This window comes from Hakea prostrata, chromosome 11 (genome assembly GCF_041222555.1).
Source record: "Hakea prostrata isolate BN-2017 chromosome 11, UWA_Hpros_2, whole genome shotgun sequence".
Lineage (NCBI taxonomy): Eukaryota > Viridiplantae > Streptophyta > Magnoliopsida > Proteales > Proteaceae > Hakea > Hakea prostrata.
Window position 1 is genome coordinate 4,905,562 of NC_142610.1, and position 24,041 is coordinate 4,929,602.

At 38.5% G+C, this 24,041-nt stretch overlaps 1 protein-coding gene across 3 annotated transcripts; it reads right to left on the reverse strand.

Moving 5' to 3' along the window:
• Positions 1 to 409: 409 nt before the first annotated feature.
• LOC148999695 (protein BTR1-like) lies at positions 410 to 22,816 on the reverse strand. Of its 3 annotated transcripts, none has more exons than XM_089139352.1 (9): positions 22,552 to 22,816; positions 22,255 to 22,357; positions 11,955 to 12,193; positions 11,761 to 11,867; positions 9,244 to 9,437; positions 4,441 to 4,502; positions 1,838 to 1,933; positions 1,701 to 1,762; positions 410 to 1,613 (listed from the first exon to the last, which is right to left on the reverse strand). In XM_089139352.1, exons 2-9 carry the CDS (start codon positions 22,334 to 22,336, stop codon positions 1,526 to 1,528), a joined length of 930 nt encoding a protein of 309 aa, XP_088995478.1. In that variant the 5' UTR covers positions 22,337 to 22,357; positions 22,552 to 22,816; the 3' UTR covers positions 410 to 1,525. The 3 variants fall into 3 exon arrangements, with proteins under 3 accessions (XP_088995478.1, XP_088995477.1, XP_088995476.1); XM_089139351.1 differs by having other exon boundaries at positions 422 to 1,613; positions 4,441 to 4,565; positions 22,255 to 22,352; XM_089139350.1 differs by having other exon boundaries at positions 423 to 1,613; positions 4,441 to 4,565.
• Between the last annotated feature and the right edge of the window lie 1,225 nt (positions 22,817 to 24,041).

Below are 24,041 nucleotides of genomic sequence, written 5' to 3' on the forward strand. Positions count from 1 at the left end.
AAAGGTCATTGGGAAACTTTTTGTTTAGACACGTAAGGACACATGTTCAAATGTGCTTCTTTTCTTGGTTCTTTATTCCAAATCGTCCAGCCGCCAATTGACATGAAAATATGGAACCCATAATGGTATTTTAATTAAATAATAAAAGATAAAAATTATGAATTTTTTTCCTTCTGGTAGAAAAGAATTTTTATATTAATACAGAGGGCGGATATTACATACACCTTGACAAGAGTAGAACTTACAACATCTTCACTGAGAGATTGATTTTACCACTAAAACAACTCCGTGTTGCTTCACTTTACCGTCCTAAACTGTTGAATGATCACCGCATAAATGGGTTTTTATAACACCATAACGGTTGTAAAACAATAATGCACGGGACTGAAGCAAGATCCTAAAAATAAATATTTGAGAATTCAAATAAAAATAAAAGCCTACCAAAATAAAAGAAAATTATCTAAAACGATGAATACAAATGACTCTTCTTTACTTTTTTTTTTTTAAGAAAAAATATCATTGAGAACGAGAGCTCATACAAGCAATGACATATGCCATACATAATTATAAAAGCTAAGAATTGGAAGAAGCTCAACCAACAAGACCAATTTCGATAAAGAATTTGCTACTAATTTTTCACACCATCAAAATGACTTCTTTCTTCGGAATTAGAGTTTTGTTTACCACTTGATCACAACCCATGTGTGTTGCACAAGGATTCATATGTCAATTTCACAAAAGGATGAATGGAAGTAAAAGATTTGGAAGAAATTATTCCAAATTAGAGAACTCTCGTGAGTTAAATTGTTCATCAAAACAACAGTGACAGATATGAGTGATCCATGATCTTGGTTTACCTAAACACAAACCGAAGAAAATGTTTCTAAAATCACAGGAAAGTTACATTCCATGCAAAATTAAAAAGAGCGATAGGATTACAAGGATAAAATCACAAATGATTATTTTTCTTTGTAAAAGAATCGTAGATGAATTTTCAAAGGATTACTCACTTGGTAAAAGAGCAACGTCCCAATATGAGATTAGATCAATCAATTCTAATTCGAATCAGCCAACTTGTCATACATAAATAGGGAAAGACTTTGCCCCCTACTAGAAGACTTTTGAAATTCAAAATTTCCACACAAAACAAGGGAACATCATGCTAACAACAGTTACATTTTATCAAGAAAAGTAATTACAGAGCTTCTATTAACTAGTTATCTCAATAGAAACTAATAGCATTTTATCTTCCATTTCACAAGGTATATCTATCCATATCCACCAGAGCAAATGCCCCAAAGAACTGATCACAGCATGGTAAATTTTGAAACCCCCTAGTCCCTCTTTTCTTCCTTCATCTGAACCTCTCTTTTTTTTATACCTTCCTTGAGTAGTCACAGATTCAGATGTAGAATGGCAAGCTCCTCCCCACATATGAATGCCAAATAATAATGAAGGAAAATGACCATCAAAAAAAATTAAAAATTTGACTATCAAGCTATGAAATATGCACCCAACCCATCCATCACCTCTCCGTGGCAGCACCAACCTTCTGCAAAATCATAGCTTCGGCTGCACGGATGGATCCCTGTGACCCTGTGATTGTCACTTTCCTGCCGAAAGGAGAACATTTGTTAGACAGACATCCTAGAAAGCTGCTAGAAAACCAGACAAGGCAGATCAAGGAGACGTTTATTTACCTGTCCGATGTGCCGGACATGAAATCTCCCCGATCTGATATTTTAATCCTGGCTCCGCTAACCTGCAGATAAAGTACCTCAGTTATTACTCACAGAAAGCAATGTATGCTAGTGAAGACCAATGTACTCATGCATGCCTGACTAATCTCCATTATGTTCCTTCCACCACGACCAAGAACAACTCCAATATACTCATCTGCTACACCAATTGTCACAGAACTGCCACGATCATCCTGAAATCCAGCAAAAGGACATCCATTACTCAATAACAACGTCAAAATACAAAAACTGAAAATTTGAGACATAAACACCTTAAGATTCAAAATTTAAAGTTTCTGAAATAACATAGTTCCTGAAACGTGGTAACTCCAATGTTTTGCCAGTTCTAGTACAGAGACAAAAGTTTGCATTAAAAAATACTAACAAACTTCAACCAAGAGGGAAAATGATGATTTCAGGAAAACCTAGTCTTTTTTCTTTTTCTTTTTTTTTTCCCTGGTGGGTAAAAGGAAACCTATGTGTGAAATCAACTCACTGCATGCCAAGATTTAGGCCCAAGTTATAAACCAGTTTTTGACTCAAGGCCATCGTTGTAAAAGGAATAGCCTAGCAACAAGGCAGTTCTTGAATATCTAAGCAACGGTCATCATATTGTTCCAAGGTCCCCAGAAAGAAAATAAAGGGAAATGAGAGGAAAACTAGAGTAAGTGGGAAAATAAGATGAGAAAAGGGGGAGTAAACTGCCATTATTGGTAGAATGTCCATCACCATCAATAACAACAAGAAGAGGACCTTCTTATATTTCCAAGTATAAGAGAGAAATCTTTATATACCTGGTAAAATTAAAACAAATATGGCAAAAGTTTGGAGCTTTACCCCAACCACCTCTCTCCCCCCTCCCCCCTCTCCCCCGGGAAAAGAAAAAAAAAAAAAAAAACAAATTACAGCACACTAAGGTAGTACAGCCCAGCCATTGTCTAGACTTGCCATGCACAAGGCATTAATAAGTACACAGTCACAACCTCTGTCAGAAACCGATCTAAGTATCATGTTTGTTCAGCTAACTCAAACAATGTTAAATCATTTTTCATGAAAAAAAAACTCAGCAAAATAGAAGTGATGCTGACCTGAAATGATCATGCTCATTATGGATCCAGATCTCCAAAATTTGGGGTCTGAAAAGCTATGAAGTACAATTTGTCTTTGGACACTCTAGATGAGGGTTTAATCTGGAATATTTAATATGCCATTGTGCATCGTCGACCAATTAGCCACTTCATTTTAAAGCAGCCAACCCAGGATATTAGAAAACCAGTGCAGTTTCAAGTGCAAAAGAAGATGCCCTAGAAATGGGTTGAGTAAGTAATCAACAACCAGATGATGTACCCACTGAGGTCTTGTTACAGGATTGAGAACAGCCTATGATGAACTCAATTTATGTAAGAGCGAGACATTCTGAAGCATCAAGGAGCTACAAACAGAGTGAGATCCAGTGAGATCCACACTAATGCTATCAGCAATATTAATTGGAACCTTGGGATGTTGACAAAGAGAAAAGATCATCCTTGGGTTCATGAAAGTTAAATTTCATTCCAACAATAAATATTTGTGCTGGAACAGGGATAGAGCTCAATATAGAAGGTGTTGTTTATACATACTTTATTTATTTAATATTTAACAGTTGATCCCAAGGAGAGTTGAACTTGCCAGCAGAGCAACCCTGGGGATTAAAAAGGATGTGTTTGACATCATTGAAGATCAGAATGACACTATTCTGTAAAACTTTGCAGTTAACTGATGAGAGGTCTCAAAATACAACTACTCCTTCCAATCTCATCTCTATTTTTATCATTTTTCATATTGTCTTGGCAAACAAGCATTGTTCACTTTCAGCCAATAAATTTTCTTTGAACATTTAACAACTACAGGAATTTGAGTTGTTACCTTGTAGACTATATAAAGGAAAAAGGGGGAGAAAAGGACTAAAGCTAGGACTAAAACAACTTAAAAAATAGGCTGATTTAGCATCAGCATCTGGAATATCATCCTCACTATCTGATGTAAAATCTGAGCAGAATTGAACCAGCCTCAGTTGGACCAACTGGACCATTTCAAACCAGATCGGCAGGTGTACTAGAAGGTCCAAAAAGAAGCCAACACACAGTTCATGTGAACAGTGTCGCAGCACTTTCTATGGGTCTAGGTGAGAACGATATTAGAAGATTTGGTGGATCAACTTGCATCTGCAGATAGAAGATTGAAGAGTCATCTGATTTTATTTACTTTTATTTTCAGTCCACCTGCACAACTGAAGATTCAGCCATCAAAATCATCTCTAATTTGCGGCATAGTCTCATCTCTGTAAGATTACATTTGATCCAAGTTTAGAGCCAGTCAGCTGGCTAGTTTATCTCAAACACTTAATTGCTCATTTCTGTCCCTAGTTTTAGTTCGGTGATTTCGTGGTTAAATGGAGCTAAGTCATCTTTGATCTTAGCTTTACATTACTATCTTAGTAATGCCATTATTGAAGCTAGTCACTGAAAATTCAAATTAATGAGTATGAATTAGAAGCAACTCAGACGAATAAAAATCATAGACCAAAGCAATCTAACGTAACAAAGCATCTGTCATGATATGCAACATGAAAATACAACTTAACCAGGGATCTCTAGTAACAAGAAGAAGCATAGTTAAGCAGGAGCCAAACCAAATTAATATAAATAAAAATTGACTGGACCTTATCGTTTTGAAATTTTCTGCCACCGCCATTTAGTCCATAGTTTATAGTATTGTATGCTACTGTTCCAACAGAAGGAAGCACATAAGCATATGGCATGCCATGAAGACCGGAGAAGTTGACACCTAGAGGTTCAAATAGGAAAAGGAAAGAACTGCAAAACATTAATTTTCAGTCCGACACTTGCTACATGCATAACTTCAGCAACTAAATAGAAAAACCACGACTCATTTTCTCTCCACAAGAAGTATTCAATAGTCAATATAAGGAAACAAAACAAACTGATGAGTAACTTTCAAAATCATCTTCCAATTCATTGAACAATAATACAATACATGGGGAGCATGAAACATTTTAGGCAATAGTTTCCCTGAAATCAATCACTTCAATCAGGCCTTTAGACTTATGTGTCAATACAGTAACACCATGAAACTCTAAAAATTGAAAATCAATTACCTTTATGCTGGCATAGAATGATAATTCTCCAATAATTATTCTACATGCAAAATGGAAAGAGCTAAGTTAACCAACACATCTTTGAAATTGTACAGGAAACAATGAGAAAAGGGTTGTAGTATTAAAAAGAATCATGGTACGACCCTTTCTGTAGTGGAGTTCTATGACATGAATTATAGTAGTCAAAGTGAGTAGGTAATTTGGATTTGCATCTTCTTTTGGGTAATCGTTTAGGCTTTATGTTCAGTGTATAGTTTTCACTTCCAAATCAAAACTCAACATGTATACAGTTATCTTTGGGTACAACTAGTCGTTAGTTTGAAAATCATGACCACATCACCCTACTCCTTCTGTAGCACAACTCCGTACCACAACTGCTGACAACTTTGCAAAACCCAGAAATTCCACCAACCTCCTTTGCAAGAGCTGTTGGAAGCTGAGAAAACCCCATATGGGTAGAGGTCCTCAAATGAGACATTGCAGTGTGCTACTCAAATTCATCAACACTGCCGAACATGGTTTGGGATCTTGGTCCCTTCAAAAAATTGATATCTCGGTCAGGATCTAGTAAGATCGACGATCAACTTGACCCAACTTGAGGACTCATCTCGAAGGGTATTTGGGATCAGTTTAGGCTGAAACTTGGTATTTAGCCTATTTTAGGCCTAATAAATATAATGGTGCCCTTAGATTTGTAAGAAATACAAGTGTACATATGAGTTCCAACTCAACCCTAACTTTAACATCAATATGTTGAAGGATGAACATGCAAACTTATAAAGCATCAACACAACTACTACTTGATATAAGTGAAAATACAAAGGTTTAAAGTCAATCAATACATTAAACATGTCCAATTGTTCACAATTTCACATTATAACGGTAGTCTACTTATAAGTTACACCATGAGAGTACAAGAGTAAAATCAATGTTTAAGCAACTCCTCCAACTTTTGCTCCACCAACACCAACACCAGCACCATCTCCACCCATGTAGAACATAGTTTTTGAAAAAAAAAAAAAAACAAGAAGAAGAAAAAGAAGTTTGGGAAGAACACTATCCTTGCTTCAAGATTGACTTCAAAATTAGATCTTAGTTGTAGATGACGTAAATAGCTTGTTGATGCAGCCTAAGTAAAGATTCGACCAAGTTTCCAGCAAAAATTCAGGCCAAAGCACCAAAGCCAACAAAAGGGGAAGGAGCATTGATGAGATAAGTTGTGATTGAGTTGAGATCGAGATATTTCGACTCATATCGACATGAGGTATTTATAAACACTTAATTAAGCTGAGATCTCAAGTCGGCCAAGATGTTGTATTTCTTTGGTATCACATGAGATATTGTCTCAAGGTCTCAAAAGAATAGACCTCAAACTTCGCTGCTCAAAAGTGAAGTGATTGAAATCACAACTGAGAAGGAACACTAAGAATGTGATGAATTCACAGACAAACATTTTTATTTTATTTTTTAAGTATGGAGGACACATATGCTGAAATTTTAGAATTCCTATAATGACGGCTGGTTTTTATAAATAAGAAAATACATGTCCTCACCTTTCCTCTTCCATGCTGAAGATAAATATAGAAAAGGTGCTTAATAGAGTTGTAAGGGCATACACTAGGTATCCAAGGGGATTTCTGGGGTCTTAGGCGACTCTATCTTTATTAGTATTGAATCCCTTGCCCTTGTTTATGCCAAATATCATTTAAGTTAATATTCTCATTATTATTTCATTCATTTAAGACATTATTCAAAAATAAGAAAGGGAAAAAAGAAGGAAAAAAACCCGGTTGGGATCCACACAAAAATAAAAATAAAAATAAAATTCCAACTGGATAAAAGAAAATCAACCTCCTATGTTCCGCAACAAAAACTGAAATTTTCAGGTTATTAAAGGTAGAGTTTTTCTCAAATCTAAAGTTCCATAAATCTTAATATTGCATAACATTGCCAAAAACCAAAAGTGTAGTAAAATATCATTTGTTCCAATACATATACATTTGTAATATATATATATAATCCATATATATATATATATATATATATATATATATATATATATATATATATATATATATATATATATATATATATACAGGTGATTTTTAACTGCATTTTTGCACATAAAAAAAGGTCTAATGGAAAAATAACTCATTCAATATAAATCAGATATATGCAATCTATTTTATGAATTTATGCTGATGACTTGATATGTCTGAATGCTGATATCTGTTGACTAGATATGGCTTAGTGTTAATTTTATTTATGAGAAAAGGATACATATTATAGCACAGTAAATAATGATAGAGAAGAGGGGAATTTTCTACAATAATTAATCATAAGGAACCAGTGAGGTGCCTTGGTTGCCCAGAAAACACCTTGTCAGCTAAGCACTTAGTCATCTCTTTATCAACTTGCATTGCCTTGCCACCTTGACAACTGTGGTGCATAAAGGTCATAAATTTCCTTCCTCTAACTTCAATGGTGAAGGAGGAACATTATAAGGAGGCACTTTGACTTCAATTTTCCAAGATCATCCTTTACCACCATTAAACTTTTCAGGACAAGTGCAGATTATAACAGAGAGCCATGGAAAATCCAAGGTTCCCTAATTTCCTAATTATCATAATTATTTTACTAGAAACAGGCTAAATTCTGAAAGAAAACAGCAGACAAAACACACAAGCAGATTTCATATGGAGCTCTTGATCAGAGTAGTCTCTGATTTCCTTGAATTCTAGGGGCCTTAGGTTGGTACACCATCAATCTCCTACATATGCTGACCCAAATCCACACACCAAAACCTAGTTTGACCATAATACTGACACTGTATAGTATAACTTTATAAGTCAATTTAATCCCTGAAGATATCAGTTAGCATAACTATTTGTCCATTTGGGTTAAGTCTTTCTCTTAATGATGAAGGACAATTCACAAATCATAGGTTCAGGCAACTACATTAAAGAAATGTTCATGCACAAGGTTTCATGCAACAAAAGGAATTACAGGCTCGGTCGGTGCCTTTGATGAACTCTTCCTCCAAGTATCAATACACAACCAAAAAACTGCATGGCTGATTTTGCATAATGGGCTACAGGAAGGGTTAATTTCATGAGATATAACATATTAAGTAAGACACAACAGAATATTAGAAACAAGACCAGATCTAAAGAGAGGATACTGACAGAAACTGTAGATAAGGCAAAGCATGATGCAGTATACATTGCTTGTGAGCAAACAGCCTGGGCTACTTATGTAGCTGAGAAGTGGAGATGCAAACAGACTGGAGGCACTAGGTGCCAGGAGTTTGCTCCTGGTTTAGGCCACCTCCAGACGATTGAGTTGTACTGTTATGGGGTTCTAGTAAATTTGGTAGCAACCTTTGGGAGAGCAATAAGATCCCCTGTTGGACTACCTATTTAGCATTCACATGAAGGGGTAGATGCTTTCAGTTCTGGCAAAGGAAATGCATGCCATCCTTCAAGGTCTACAAATTTGCACTCGAAAAGGCTTTTGGAGGTCCCCATTAGATTGGACTCCAAACTAGAAATTGGTATACTTAGTGGGACAGTCGAAGGACCGTGGAAGCAAGGTTTAAAGTATCAGTATCGAGTATCGTATCGGTCAAGTGATTTTAAGAGACGTATCGCCCTGTATCAAGTATTGTATCGCTCTGGCTAATGTATTTTAGTGTAATTTAATATAGAGATGTATCAAGATGTATCGTATCGAATATAGATACGTATCGGCTAGTATCGGCTAGTATCATATGGTATCGTGGGATACTTTAAACCTTGCGTGGAAGATTCAAGCCACAAAAGGAAGAATTCTGCAGGAGGCAGCTCATATACATGAGAAGGGGTTTAGACATATGTGTTGAGAAAAAAAACCACCCAGTATATCACATGACGGGTACATCTGGGGTACACCAAAGTGCAGTGGGACCCTATGGAGTTCCCTGGAGAGCTTGAGGACCTAATACAGAAGGATGCAGAGGCATATGTTTTCTACAGATTTGTGATTGGGCCTGTTTCCCTATGTCAGATGTTGGCTATGAGGGAAAGACTTCCTTGGTTAGGTTCTGCACTCCATGATATTTGGGGGCTCTAGGAGATGCCTTATTTATAGTTTCCTCTATAATGCAACATGTTTACTTAGCCAAAAAAAGAACAGTAAGACACAAAAAAGGGAACATGAATTGATTAAAATCCATAAATAAGTTGGTTGTTTCAACAATGACTAGAATTAATTACAATATTTTCAAATTGTAAATGTTCAAACAATCAAAGGCAATCAACTGAAGAAGGAAAAGCACAGGAATATGTGAATTAGTTTCATAAATCACACCAGCATATGTAAATGGAGCACTAATTGACTGCGAGTAATGAGTATCTTCAGCTAGCTTTGTCAAAATCAGAAAGACTGCCTGCATCTGTTCCTCCTGAGACCCAGTGAGTGTCACTAGTCTATCATTCAATCCAACAAAATTATTATCCTGAGGGGATATCTTGATACCAGCCTGGGAATCTTCAATAAACGATCTGCAGGAAAAATATGAGATTTAATAAGCTATATAGAATTATTTCCATTATAATGGGTTCAAATCAAATTTAGTAGCAACTTGTCTATGTTCAAGAGGACATAGCATATATTTCACTCATAATCACTCCAATGACATCTCACTTATTAGATTACAGTTAAGATATGCTGGACTCTAAATTCTACCATACTATGGGGTAGTAAACAAGACAAGGACTTATGGAGTTGAGATAAGGTAAAATTAGTTGCCCTGCAGTCATAAAGTGGTCTAGGTTGTGACTGAAGTTATGTGCTTGTTTTTTGGATTATCATCTTCTCTTTACTATTCTTGTCGTTGATTTTTTTCCCCTTATTTGCTGAAATTATAAATCTGTGGTGTATTTATGAGGTCTAATCAAAATTTTCCCATAGGAGCTCTAATCAATTAAAACATTTGCTATTCTATGCAGATGACCAGCTTTATTGACCTGAGAAGTGCCACATCTTGTTAAGCCTTCTGTTTAATCCTCCATAGATACTTCACTTGTTCCAAGTCATTCTTTGAGAGTTCCTGACCTGCTACTAATCTGAACCTTTTGAGTACCAAGATTTCTTTAATGTGTTTGACTCTTACTTGATCCATAATCTTAATTTTAGTAAATTCAATTCAAAATCAAGCCATTTTCCTACCTGCTCAGGGTCTTGTTTCATCACCTGAAAGCCATCACATAGTATGGTTGGCCCTAGTATTCTATCATTCAGATTGAGTTCGAAGTGGTTGCCTTTTCTTTTTCCTCTTTCTCTCAACATAATCATTAACAAAGATTTATTTTCCCAAAAAATTATTGATTTGCACTTATTACTTTTTTTGTAGATACTTCTTCCTCGCTTTCTTATCACTCTTAAGTTATCCATTCTTTATTAACCAAGCCATATCTCATCAGTTTTGAGGTTTGATGAACTTTCTCATGTCAAAAAGCCATGTCAATCCCAGCCTTTAGCTTCCACTTTTCCATCGAATTTGCACCCTGTAACCCATCTCTTACGCGAATTGCTTCAGCGCTGCAGCACCATGCAGCCTATGGTCCAGATTGAAACATGTGGTCGAGACAAAATCTCGACCACTCATTTTGCCTCATTTCACATAAGTGATTTTTTTGGGGAAGGTTTAGCTGCGAAGCGAGTGGTTGAGATTTCGTCTCAACCACAAGTTTGGATCTGGACCGTAGGCTGCACGGTACTATGCATTTATTGCGTAGCACTCAAGTAGAGCTCATCTCTCACTAGTGCATTTGTTGGTATATCTTACTGATACATTTTATAAATATAACTCCAACAAGTGTCAAGAAGGAAACTTGCATCTTGACACCTGTTGGCGGTACATATGTAATATAAGGGGTTATGAAGTAAACGAAGCACTAAGCAAGATGAAAATAGCCAAGGCTCCAAGCTCAGATGAAGTCCAGTAGAAATTACGAAAGAGTTTAGGGATCTGATGCAGAACCAGCACCAAATTGGTTCTTTTTCCCAGAATAGGCCACCAGTTGGGTCATATAGGCGTTGGGCCTTCATTGGATGGGTTTCCCTTGCAAATTGCGATCAGCCAACTTAATGGACCTAAAGCATGGGTATATGAGCTTGTCCCCTACCTCTATGGGAGTCATGTAGGCACGAAGCCCTGTCAATTACAATGAGGATTGATTGTCCTAATCACAGCTAGATGTCCTAACTTGCACTTAAACTAGGAAACAGGTTTGGCCTTGCAGGGGCACTTGTCTACTCAGGATGCATTTCTTATAACTTAAATAGCATCTCTAAATGAGCTTGCTTTATTACTAACAGAATAAATAAAACTACGTAATTGTCCCTGTTTATTACAACTGAGCTCAAATTTTGAATTAAATGCTTGGGAGCAAAGCGCTGTTCCACGGGTTTGGATGTCTGTACCCATCATTCACAGTTTATAAATGATCTCAGCCATGACCCAAATTTTGAGCAACAGTAAAGCAAATTTAATGTTATACCCCCACTAAACAACTTGTAACTATTAATGCTTCAACCTTAAAACACTATTGAAGTACCTCCAAACTTCATCTATACATATCTATTCTACACATAACATCCCTTTCAATATCTGTCTCATTATCCATGTTAGATTGAATTCTTGAGTAACTTTAGCACGGATTAAGGAATCAAAGAACTACTATGCTTTGAAAGCAAGCACATTGAATCCTTAATCAGCGTGAACAAAATTGAAATTGCCAATAACATAAACAGTAAACTTTTATAACCTTGAAATGCAAGTACCACTAATAATTTCTACAGAGAGGATAAACAATTTTGTACTTGATGGTTGCTCCACCCTTCCCGATTATTCCACCACAAGAGCTATTGGGAACTATAAGCCTTACTTTCAGTCTAGGATCAACATCATCACCATCTTCAGCATGAAACTGCAAAGAATAAAGTCAAACTCCAATCACGCAATACAGGAAAGCACTATCAAAGGAATAAAATAAAAACTGCACCACAAGGATTACCTCACTCAGCAACTTAGCAACAATTAGTTCCATTGCCTTCAGAATTTCATCAATTGTTCCAGATACCATGATTATCCTATCAGATGTTCCTGGAAAAAACTCATTATTGCGTGACAATTGGATTCGAGCTCCAGACTGTGACTGAAAATCGGTAATAGTGGAACCACCCTTTCCAATGACAGAACCAGCAGCTGGATTTGACACAAGGAATCTAATATAGGTAGGCCTCTCCTTGTAATCTGACAAAAAAAATTGGTAAGAAACTAATTAAAGATAGTGAGGATAATCTATACAAGTATGTTTTATGTGCATGCTCCATTTCTTCATGTTTTTCATAGTGCTACCATTGCCATAGGTCATGGGTGTATTCACAGATAACAGATAGACAGCAAAGGAACAAAGAAGACAATCAAGAGTAATTGTTAGAGCAATTATGAGAAAAAGGAATCCAATGGCTTATTCTGTATCATTTCGACTGAATACTAGCAATTTCGTAATTGGCCCTAGGTACAACTTTAGGGGCGTAAATAGATCAGTTCTGTCTTCATCATTCGACAAGCAGCCGTGCAAAAAATCAGATCAATGAGGTATGCCAGCAGATCCGTTCATCCTTACCACTTTCCTTGCCCTCATTGCTGTCTCTTGGTTTCCAAGAACCCTCCACCAAGCCCCATTCAAGAATAGACCCGCAGATCCTTCTTCACCACCAAACTAGCCATTAGCTTGTCCTAGGATTAATGTCATAAATCCACCACACCATTTCCTCCATGGCTCCACCGAAATCCCCACTGACACATCCATCAAAAAAGGGGAAAATATCAGATTGTTCCTGGAGATAGAATTTTCAAGAGCCCAAAATTGAGAAACCAGATCTGCATCAAACCATCCATTGGATCCCCTGCAAACTTTTGGCATCATCCCCATATACCCTACACAGTGTATGAAGTTAGGTCAGATTTGAAAGGTGGAATATGTATATTCAGGGTTTCTTGGTTATGAAGGGAAAGGAGGCTCAGATTGGGCTTTAGGGATCAAGAAACAAAAAGGGGGCAGGGTCAGGAAGGGCTAGCTTTTGACCTAACCTGCTGTAGAGCCTTGTCTTCAAATGTGAATCTGAACTTGATGAAAACTATATGCTAAATACACAGCCACACCCGGATCATGGACTTGAAACAGCAAGAACCTACAATACCACCTTGGACATTACTCACCAAGGATCCCAGGCCTCTTGGATTTTAAACACCAGGCTAACAATCAAACTTCGGACTTAGATCAGACATATCTCCCAGAGAAGCAGCAAAGCTGATAAGTAGCAAATGTAATCAACTGTATTCATCCCATCCTTACATTGGGATTCCTCCTTAGAACAGAACTGGAAGAGCTGCTGGACATAGGACTCCAACTTGATGTTGGACTTTGACAATTGAAACATAAAATATGTCCTCTAAATCGTGAAGGAGGCCTTTAAAGCTGATCAACAAATAAGCTAAAAAGCTATTCTTCCCTTACAACTAAAATTGGACCAAGACCAAGTACCACCTAAAAGTGAACCCGAACTGAACCACTGGTTCAATTGACTTGAATAAAGGACACAAGAATAAACTAGTAACGAAAATTCATACTCAACTCATGCGTCCATGCTTTAGGTCCATTTAGTTGGCTGAAAACAAAAACCAGTGGAATGAAGAGCCAATATCTATAAGACCTAACTCCTAGGCCTATTTCCTAGGAAAAAGAACCCAATTTGGGGCTGGATCCATCATCATGTTTTTTGGGACCTCCTGCCCCCTTGCAAGTGCTCACGGACCCTGCTAGCTATGTAAATCCAGTTTGTAGTACATTTCGAAGTATAGGGTTTATTTCTGCTTTTATCGAGTGATTACTAGAGTGGTACATCTACAGTGGTTACTCCAAGATCGCTTTCTCTGATAATCACAACTAATATCATCAGCAACTGGCGAGCATCAAAATAAGCATATGAAAATTCTCAAATGAAAGAAGATATCCAACTCCTGCAAGGGTCACATGCTCAGTTTCCTGATTCCTAAACTTCCAAATGTATGGGAACAACTGAACAAGCATTGCCACAGCAAGAATACTTGCTCCCTCAAAGTAGACACTATTAGACCAGTAACCCAAGAAAACAGTTGTAATTCAGAAAAGTTGAAAAGGCAAACTCGGTGCTGAAGGCTTCCACACAAGCAAAGTCCAAGGGAGCAGTTTTCCTACACAGCTTTACCCCAGCAATTTGTGTTGAGAGGCTGTTTCGATGCCTTGACATCAGGCTACAATTGTGGTCCACCAACCATTGCACCAAGGCCGACCCAAATTCAGAAAAGTTTATAGTGTTTAATAAGGCATCACAGAACATTTTTAAAGGCTTGCCAAATATAGACTTCTGTAAACCATGACATCTAGCTCTATTAGTGGACATTGTGGAAGCAAAAAGGATTAGGTATGGTAAAATGGAAACATGGATGGCAAGGTGTAGGACAAGAGAATTTAGTCAATTAAACAAAAAGGTCCAAATACACAGAAATAGCACTATCAAAGCCAATTAAAACCATTAAAAGTGGTCAAGTATAACATTACTTTACATATGAACATTATGATGCATGACCCATCAATGTTGTTTCATCAGCTGAAACTGTACTTGACTCCAAAGCTCCTAGTCAGTTGAAGAAGTAACAACAACAACAACAACAACAACAACAACAATAAGCCTTTTCCCAACTAAATGGGGTCGGCTACATGGATTCTTGCCCTCCAATCAGTTCTGGTCAAGGCCATGCTAGATACAAGGCCTAAGCTATACATATCCTTTCTCACCACTTCTCCTAAGGTTATCTTAGGTCTACCCCTAGCTCTTCTAGTTCCTTCAATATGGATTATATCACTTCTCCGAACAGGAGCATTTATAGGTCTCGTTGAACGGGCCGTGCCACCTCAAACGACTTTCTAAGCATCACTATGGGAGCAACTCCCCGACCAACCTAATATGACGTTCTTATCTTATCCATCCTAGTTTTGCCACCATCCATCTTAGCATTCTCATTCGCACAGAGTTTATCTATATGATTCTTTTTAACAGCCAACACCGACCGACATCATAGCTGGTCGGACAACGGTCCTATAAAATTTTCCTTTAAGTTTAATGGAATAGCGATCACAAAACAGAAAACAAAGAAACCAAAAACACAGATTGAACAGAAAAAAAAGAAAAGAAACAACACACGCACAGACAAAAAGGCCAAAGAAAACAAACACCCAACAATTTGGAAACCACCACAACAACACAAACACAAAAGCACGGGGGACCTCAAAGTCGGTAAACAACGGCAAAGATAGGGAAAGTGACCGATGAGCCAACGTATCGGGAATTCCAGTCTCAACACTGTAACCATCAATATCAACTTTACATTTTATCAACTTTTTCTCAGTACTTGCCAAATTAACGTCTGGACTCTATCATAAGCTTTTTCTAGGTCAATAAATACTGAAGAAGTAAGCATTTTCTAAAGACTAGCAACTGTCCATATGAAAACAGTTTTCACTTTCATAACATTACACAAACTCACCATCCCAATTTCGTAATTCACCAAAAAGGTATTCCTACCATAGCCTCCTCTTGGGGCCCTTCAGGGCATAATAAACAAATTGTTTCAGGTTAATGTAGTTTGCTGCCATAATATCTCATTTCCATTCTCTTTAAGATGGCCCAGCAACTCATTGGAAAGAACACTATTTAAATTATTAAGTTCATAGTTGTGAATATCAGTTTCCAAACTCAATGTTCTCCAACCCAAAAATCTGCTTCTTTAGAAAAGGAAAAACAATCCCAGCCTTGACTACTACATTTCGAAGCCACCAAGAGGCTTCAGTACAACCACCTGCTCGTTAATTAATATTACTTAAATGGCCACATGGATGCATATGAAACGTTCTGAAATTTTCAGAACAAGCTGAAGCAAGTCACAATGATTCCAAATTATGGTAATAAACCAGCTCTGATGGCTCAAATTTATCTATCCACATTGATGCAAAACTAACCAAGTGTTAGACAGCTTCGGCAACTCAGTTTCTTTCAGATTAGAGTAACTCACTGAAGTTACGTAACAAAAAAAAGGGGGGAAAAAGAACCTCAAATTAAAGCTAAGCGTTTCAAGTTTCAACTTCATGAAAGAACGTAGCAAAGCTATCACCAATTTTTAACAATCATCTAAAATTTATGGTTGAGATTGAAATATCTACCAAAATTTCTCCTGATCCTATACCTGCAATAAATGGTGACACAAACATCAAGCTGCAAACAGTATTCAACACTCAATTCCCCCAAATGTACTGCATGCCCAGTCAATCTCTTGGTCTGAAATTCTAGTCATCCTCCTAAGCCCTAACTGCGAACAATTAACCTACTTTTGAGGGTTTCTCCAGAGGCAGGAAGCAACTTGACGTCAGAAGAACTAATGTTGAGGGAGATTTTTCTGGCCACTGAAATAAAACAAGCACTAAATTCTCCACTTCAGTTGCAGTGTAAGGCTGACTTCAAGAACAGTCTCACAACTCATGGTACCTATACCAAAGACACCATTGAGTAATATCTTATTGGGGCTTTACATCTCCTAGTAGCTTTCTCGCCAATGAAGCCATACTTTGTGATACTTCATATTGAAAAAGACAACGTTCCTTGACTCCATACAGCATCACTTCTTAGACAAAGTCTCGTGCACAATGCCAGGGAAGGAAGAGATGTATCTGTCACAACCTCTCACTCAAGTAATATAAATAGGGCAGCTCGCAAAGATGGGGCACATGCTAGAGCAGCAAGGCACCGAACTCCACCTGGGTACTTGAGCAACTACCTCACTTAAAGGAATAATCTAGAGAGCATTATATTCGTCTAGCATCTATCGAAAATTTGATATAGTCTTATACGTACAGTAATGGTCTATTGTAACGGTCTATCAGCTCTACAGTACAAGAGCAGGGGCATACATAATAGAAAGGGAACGAGAATTATACTCCAGCATCTTCTTTTTCTCTCTTCTCTGGCTTCTCTCCTCCTCTCATCTTGCCACCTAATTTCTGGATCTAGATCTGAGATCTACAAGCCGTGACATTGGTCCGACCTGCCGGATGGCCAACAGAACTCATCTGCATGTGATGGATGAGAATCTAAAACAACTTAACACAATCACTTCAGAGCATGCGGCGATTCTCACAGCCCTGCAAGCATCAATGGAAGCACAAAAAGGAAATATGGATCAGCAAAAAGAAACAATGGCTCAACTGGTAGCACAGGTGATGGCGCTGAGTGGGAAAGGGGCGCACGCACTCAGAGTTCTCGTTAATTCTGAATGACCACTGGCGATTACAGTTCCTTCCTCTACTTCAGGAAATTCACGATCATCTGGATTGAATTTTCCTCCAGCAATTCAAGCAAAAGGAGTTCAACTTGATTTCCCTCGCTTCAGCGGCCACAACCCCACTAGATGGATTTTTAAGGCTGAGAGATTTTTTTATTACCACTCGATTCAAGATGAGCAACAGCTACTGATTTCATTTTTTCATATGGACAATATCGCTCTCGATTGGTTTCAGTGGATGTACAAAGATCAACGATTACCCAATTGGAAGATGTTCACTCGGGCGCAAGAGAAACACTTTGGTCCATCGGCTAATGAAGATCATCAAGCTCCCTATTAAAATTGACGCAAATAACTATTGTGGCCGATTATCAAAGTCGGTTTGAGTCGCTATCCAATCGCATAATTGGACTCCCTGCAACTGCATTGGTAAGTTGCTTTGTGTCTAGGTTGCAATCTGACATTAGAAAAGAGGTTTTGGCATTTCGTCCAAAAGATATGCATGAGGCAATTGATCTAGCCAAACTACAGGAGGCTAAATTAGCAAAGAATCAAATTCCAAAATTGAAACGGAATTACCTAAGGCCATTACCCATTTCCTCCGCCCTCACTGCTACATCCACCATCACCTGCAACCAGTACCCTCCCCATAAAGCGATTAACTCCAGCAGAGATGCAACAAAGGCAGGAAAGGGGGTTATGCGTTAATTGTGATAAGCGATTCATTCCAGGGCACAAATGCAAGGTGAAACAACTTCTACTGTTGGAATACGACAATGACGGCGATCTTCCACCAGAAACTAAGGATGCAAATGGTGAAACTGTTGGAGAAAAAGTGGAAGAACTATCCTACCACTCCTTTAACGAAATTCCAACACCGACAACAATTCGCTTCATTGGGTATATTCAAGGGCAACCCATCCAAATATTAGTGGACAGAAGGGCCACACACAGCTTTATCCAAAGCCGAGTAGCACAACGTTTGGGGTGCATTGCAGAAGCCGCTCCTCATACCACCATCATTGTCAGCAGAAGCAACCATTTAAATTCTGAAGGTTTGGTAAGAAAAATACCCTTAAAGATTCAGTCAATTCAATTTGAAGTTGATGCTTCTGTCCTTCCTATATTTGGGGCAGACTTAGTTCTAGGGGTCCAATGGATGGCCCAGCTAGGGCCAATCCTCTTTGATTATCAAATCTAACTATTGAGTTCCAACATATGGGGCAACTAGTGAGACTACAAGGGGAGCCCCGAAAAACTGCAGCCCAAATCATGTGTCATGGGCTAAGAAAATTGTGACGGCCCAAATAGGAGCTTTATTTTTCAAATTAGAATTGGAGGAACCACAAGGCCAAAAACTGAGAATATGGGCCTAAATTGCAAGGGTTATTAAAGGCCCACTCCACAGTGTTTGTTGAGCCCAAGGGACTTCCCCCACCCTGAGAACAAGATCACGACATTCACCTACAACCGGGTACAGGCTCAATGAATGTACGGCCATACCGATATCCCCATTTTCAAAAAACTGAGATTGAGAAACAAGTCACAGAAATGCTAGCTTCGGGTATCATACTCCCAAGTACCAATCCTTATTCATCCCCGGTTCTCTTGGTCAAAAAGAAAGATGGGACATGGCGATTTTGTGTTGACTACCGGGCATTAAATGCTGTGACAGTACCCAACTGGTAACCTATTCCTACAATAGACAAATTATTTGATGAGCTCCACGGGGCGTGTTACTTCTCCGAATTGGATCTTCGGTCCAGTTACCATCAAATTTGGGTGCATGTGGAAACATCCCAAAAACTGCCTTTAGGACCCATAATGGGCACTATGAGTTTCTAGTTATGCCCTTCGGGCTCACTAATGCCCCGGCGACATTACAAGCCATGACGAACGAAATATTCCAGCCTTTTTTACGAAAATATGTTCTAATATTTCTTGATGATTTATTAGTTTACAGTACCACATGGGTGGAGCACATGCTACATTTGAAATCCGTTTTGGAAACATTACAGGCCCACCAGTTGTATCCCAAACATTCGAAGTGTTCGTTTGGACAAACGTCCATAACGTATTTGGGGCCACATAATCTCAACCCACGGACTCAGGATGGATCCAACTAAAATAGAAGCAATCAACAGCTGGCCCACTCCAAAAGGACTTTGTGATGTGTGGGCCTTCTTGGGCCTTCCAAGCTATCATAGAAAATTTATACAAGGCTATGCCCACATTGCAAGCCCATTAACAGACTTACTCAAGAAAGGAGCTTACAAATGGTACAATTCAGCCCATGACGCTTTTTGCAAATTAAAAAAATGTTTGGTCCAAGCACCGATCCTAGCCCTATCGAATTTTACGCAACCATTCATTTTGGAGACTGACACATCTAAGGTTAGAATTGGAGCAGTACAAACCCAGTTAGGACACCCATCACCTTCTTCAGCAAGAAGTTATCAGCAAGATTGCAGGCGGAATCCACCTATGTACGAGAAATGCTCTCCATCACTCAAGCACTACACAATGGCGTCAATACCTATTGGGAAGAAAACTCCACATCCGGACCGATCACCACAGCCTTAAAGAGTTAACCTCCCAAGTAATACAAACATCGGAATCAAAGTTTTGGATGGCCAAACTTATGGGATACAACTTCAAAATAACCTAACAACCAAGTAAAGAGAACTCTACCGTCAACACCTTATCACGAGTACCTAAGTTCATGGCCATAAGAGTAGTAGCACCAGCCTTTTTTGACCAAATACAGGATGTCCTCCATCAATTTGATGAACCACATAAAACTTGTACTGGCATACAAAAAACTCCTGACCTCTATATAGATTATGTATGGCGCGATGGCCTCTTATACTTCAATCAACGAATTGTGTTGCCATCCGATTCTAACTTGCGCACTCAGCTCATCCAGAAGTACCATTCTACACCAATGGTGGTCATGCCGGATATCACCGCACTTACAAACGCTTGGCCGAGAACCTGCACTAGAAAGGGATGCGCAATGACACTAGAAAATTTGTAGCACAGTGTCTCATATGTCAACAGGTTAAAACAATACAATTGTCCCTAGCCGGGCTTCTTCAACCTCTACCAATTCCTTAGCAAGTATGGGGAAAAATATCTATGAATTTTATAATGGGCCTGCCACCGGCGATGGGGAAGACAGCCATCATGGTCGTCATCGATTGATTATCAAAATATGCGCATTTCTCTGCCTTACCTTCCAATTTAACCAGCTTCAGAGTAGCAGAAACATTTATGACTGATGTCATTAAGCTCCACGGTATTCCCCGCTCCATTGTTAGTGATAGAGACTCCCTGTTTCTTAGCAATGTTCGGCATGATCTCTTCAAGCTACAGAGCACAACCCTTTCCATGAGCTCTACGTACCATCCACAGAGTGATAGACAAACCAAAGCTCTAAATCGTTGTCTCAAGAATTAACTTCGTTGTTTTGTGAGTGAAGAACCACAGCAATGGGGGAGCACTCCATATCAGGCTCTCTACGGACAACCCCACCGACATTGGTCAAGTACATCCCGAGCTCCTCTCCAAACGTAGCTGTTGACGCTGCACTGTGGACTAGAGATCAATTGCTCCACACCTTAAAGGAAAATCTCCGTTGTGCACAAAGTCGAATTAAGTCCCAAGCTGACCGAAAACGCATCAACAAAGAATTCAGACCAAGGGATAAGGTCTTCGTTAAATTACATCCATATTGGTAGATCATTATTGCTCGCCTTTTGAATCAGAAATTATCCAAGCGCTATTTTGGGCCTTACCTGGTTCTGCATCTAATTGGCAAAGTAGCTTATGAATTACAGCTTCTGCCTAACTCACGCATCCATCTTGTTTTCCATATCTCCTTGTTGAAACCCTGTATTGAAGAACACACGACTTTGACAACAATTCTAGAAGACCCTTCAATGCCTCTGCAACCCCTTGCGTTGCTCAACACTCTCTTGATTCACCGAGGCAAACTCACAATTTCTCAAGTCTTGATCCACTAGCAGGGGTTACCACCTGAAGACGCAACCTAGAAAGACACCGAGACCTTTCTTGCACAATTTCATGATTTTAACCTCGTGGACGAGGTTATTCTCCCTGGGAAAGGCAATGTCACAACCTCTCACTCAAGTAATATAAATAGGGCAGCTGGCAAAGATGGGGCACATGCTAGAGCAGCAAGGCACCGAACTCAACCTGGGTACTTGAGCGACTACCACACTTAAAGGAATAATCTAGAGAGCATTATATCCGTCTAGCATCTATTGTAATAGTCTTATACGTACAGTAATGTTCTATTGTAACAGTCCATCAGCTCTAGTAGAAGAGCAGGGGCATACGTAATAGAAAGGGAACGAAAATTATACTCTCAGCATCTTCTTTTTCTCTCTTCTCAGGCTTCTCTCCTCCTCTCATCTTCCCGCCTAATTTCTGGATCTAGATCTGAGATCTGCAAGCCGTGAGATCTAAGACACTGAGAAACAAATCCATACGTTCAGAAAAAGTTGCAAGCAAACCTCAATTCCATAAATGATTTACTCTCCTAAACAATATTGAGAGAGCAGAAATGATCCACCTCCATAATCCAAGTCCACAGCATTAATTTAAATGCATTTCAACATGGACAAATTTTCCAAATTCAGCAGGTACGATATGACAAAGTACTCCCAAAATTCACGTGACTAATTTCCAAAACAACTTAATTGAAAATTCTAGGTTTCGGTCTAAAATAGAATCGCGTTGTCTCTAATTTACACAGCAATACAGAGAGAATCAGAAAGAAAGCCAAAACACATCGACATCGCTCTGTACAGTAATTCCTTTAGCAAAAATTAAAAAAACAAAGTCAGATCAGAGACAACAGATCCTCAGGAGTAATGCGCAGATACAAAGAAGTGCTCTACAAATCTCACCATGAGGCGGAGACTTCGGAGGTCCAGATCGCTTCGGTGCGACCTCAGGAGACGAAACAGAAGACGACGCTGGCGACTCCATTCTGATTTGCTGTATTCTGTTCTGGAGAAAGAGATATGAGAGAGAAGAAGAAGAAGAGATCAGGTCATTCGCATTGCTCAAGAAGCTGAGAGAAATTGAGGAAAAAATGTAACAAACGCGAAATATTTGTTCTGAATCTCTCTGACTACTCAGTGAAGAGAGAAGGAAAAAGATCGAATGGTTGCTTGTTAGCGTTCAAGGAGGTGAGGTTTGACCTTGTTTAGTTTTGTGTTCTCTCGAGCTCTTGAAGCAGTAGCTGCGATGAAGACGTCGCTGGTATATATTTTGTGCTTTCAAGAAGAAGTAAAGAGAGTAACAGAAGAAGAGACGTTCATGAGAATCATGACCCCATCACCAAACACTTGAAATAAAAGGTTGGCATATCCCCCCTTCCCTTTTGTCTGCAATTGTTAACTTTGCCTCTTTCGCCAACTTCGAATTTCTCTCCCTCCAACCGCCCCCCTTTTGCCCAGGTTTTCACGTGTTTCTGAAGCTTGTAAGTTGTAACTACAAATCCATCCTCTACTATCGACGGTTTGGACCGGACCGGTTCGAATACAAAACGTGGTTCGATCTTGGTTTTTCTTCAATGTTTTATTCCTGATTTGTTTTTATTTTAATCATGAAAAACCAATATGAGTTGGGATCTTCTATTCGACATGGTAGAGTTCTGTACTCCTTCTTAAGGGTATCAATTGCACCTGAAATCGCTTAATTGTACCGAACACGACCTCTAAAACCGCATTGTACCACACCTTTCAAAATTTAGTAGAATACATATCAAAACTAAATTTCTTTAATACAGTTCCGGTTTTAAGTACTCATACCTTTGGTATGTACCGAATTGATACCGTATCAAATTAAGGAATATAAATGTAATTTTACAATTATAACACTTTACTTTTACCTTATCCCTAATTCCCGTTTCAGTTTTTTTGTTTTGTCCTTCATTCCTCTTTTTATATTTACTTGTGTTTTCTCTGTTTATATTATATTCTATCGATTGTTTGATCGCAATTTCATTAAGATCTTAATGAACTAATAACAAAAGTGGCATGGGTTTTTCGTACTAAAGTTGTACCGCATTAGATACCCTGTTTAAACCATTTTTACGCACTGATTTAATACTGAAGCTATACCTAACAATTTTTACAAATACCGAACCATACTGTACCGTGTAAATTCGATATGGTACGGTTTTGTTTTCGGTATTCAAAGTTGATACCGTACTGAATTATCGAAACCATATCGATTGACACTCTTATTCCTTCTACCACATATTAGGAATGAGACTCACTTCTATATTCCGACAAAATGAATCATAAATAAGACTCTAGTGGGCCCCACATATACCATCTTAATGTATGGTGGAGAGGTATGAGGAGCATAAGCCCCTACATTGACGGGTAGAGGATCGAGACTCTTAGCAATATAGAATTTACACTTGAAATAAAGGGTTGCCATCCCCCTTTTCTCTCCATTTATTTACTTTGCTTCTTTCAAGTTCGGCCAACTTCGAATTTCTCTCCCTCCAACCACCTCCTTTGCCTAGGTTTTCACGTTTCTTTGAAAGCTTGTAACTACACAACCATCATCTACTACTGTTAAGACTGGTTTCGAATACAAAAACGTGGTTCAAGTTTGGTTTTTCTATAATGGTTTACTAATATAAGTTAGGATCTTATTCTCGTCAAATAGATATCTA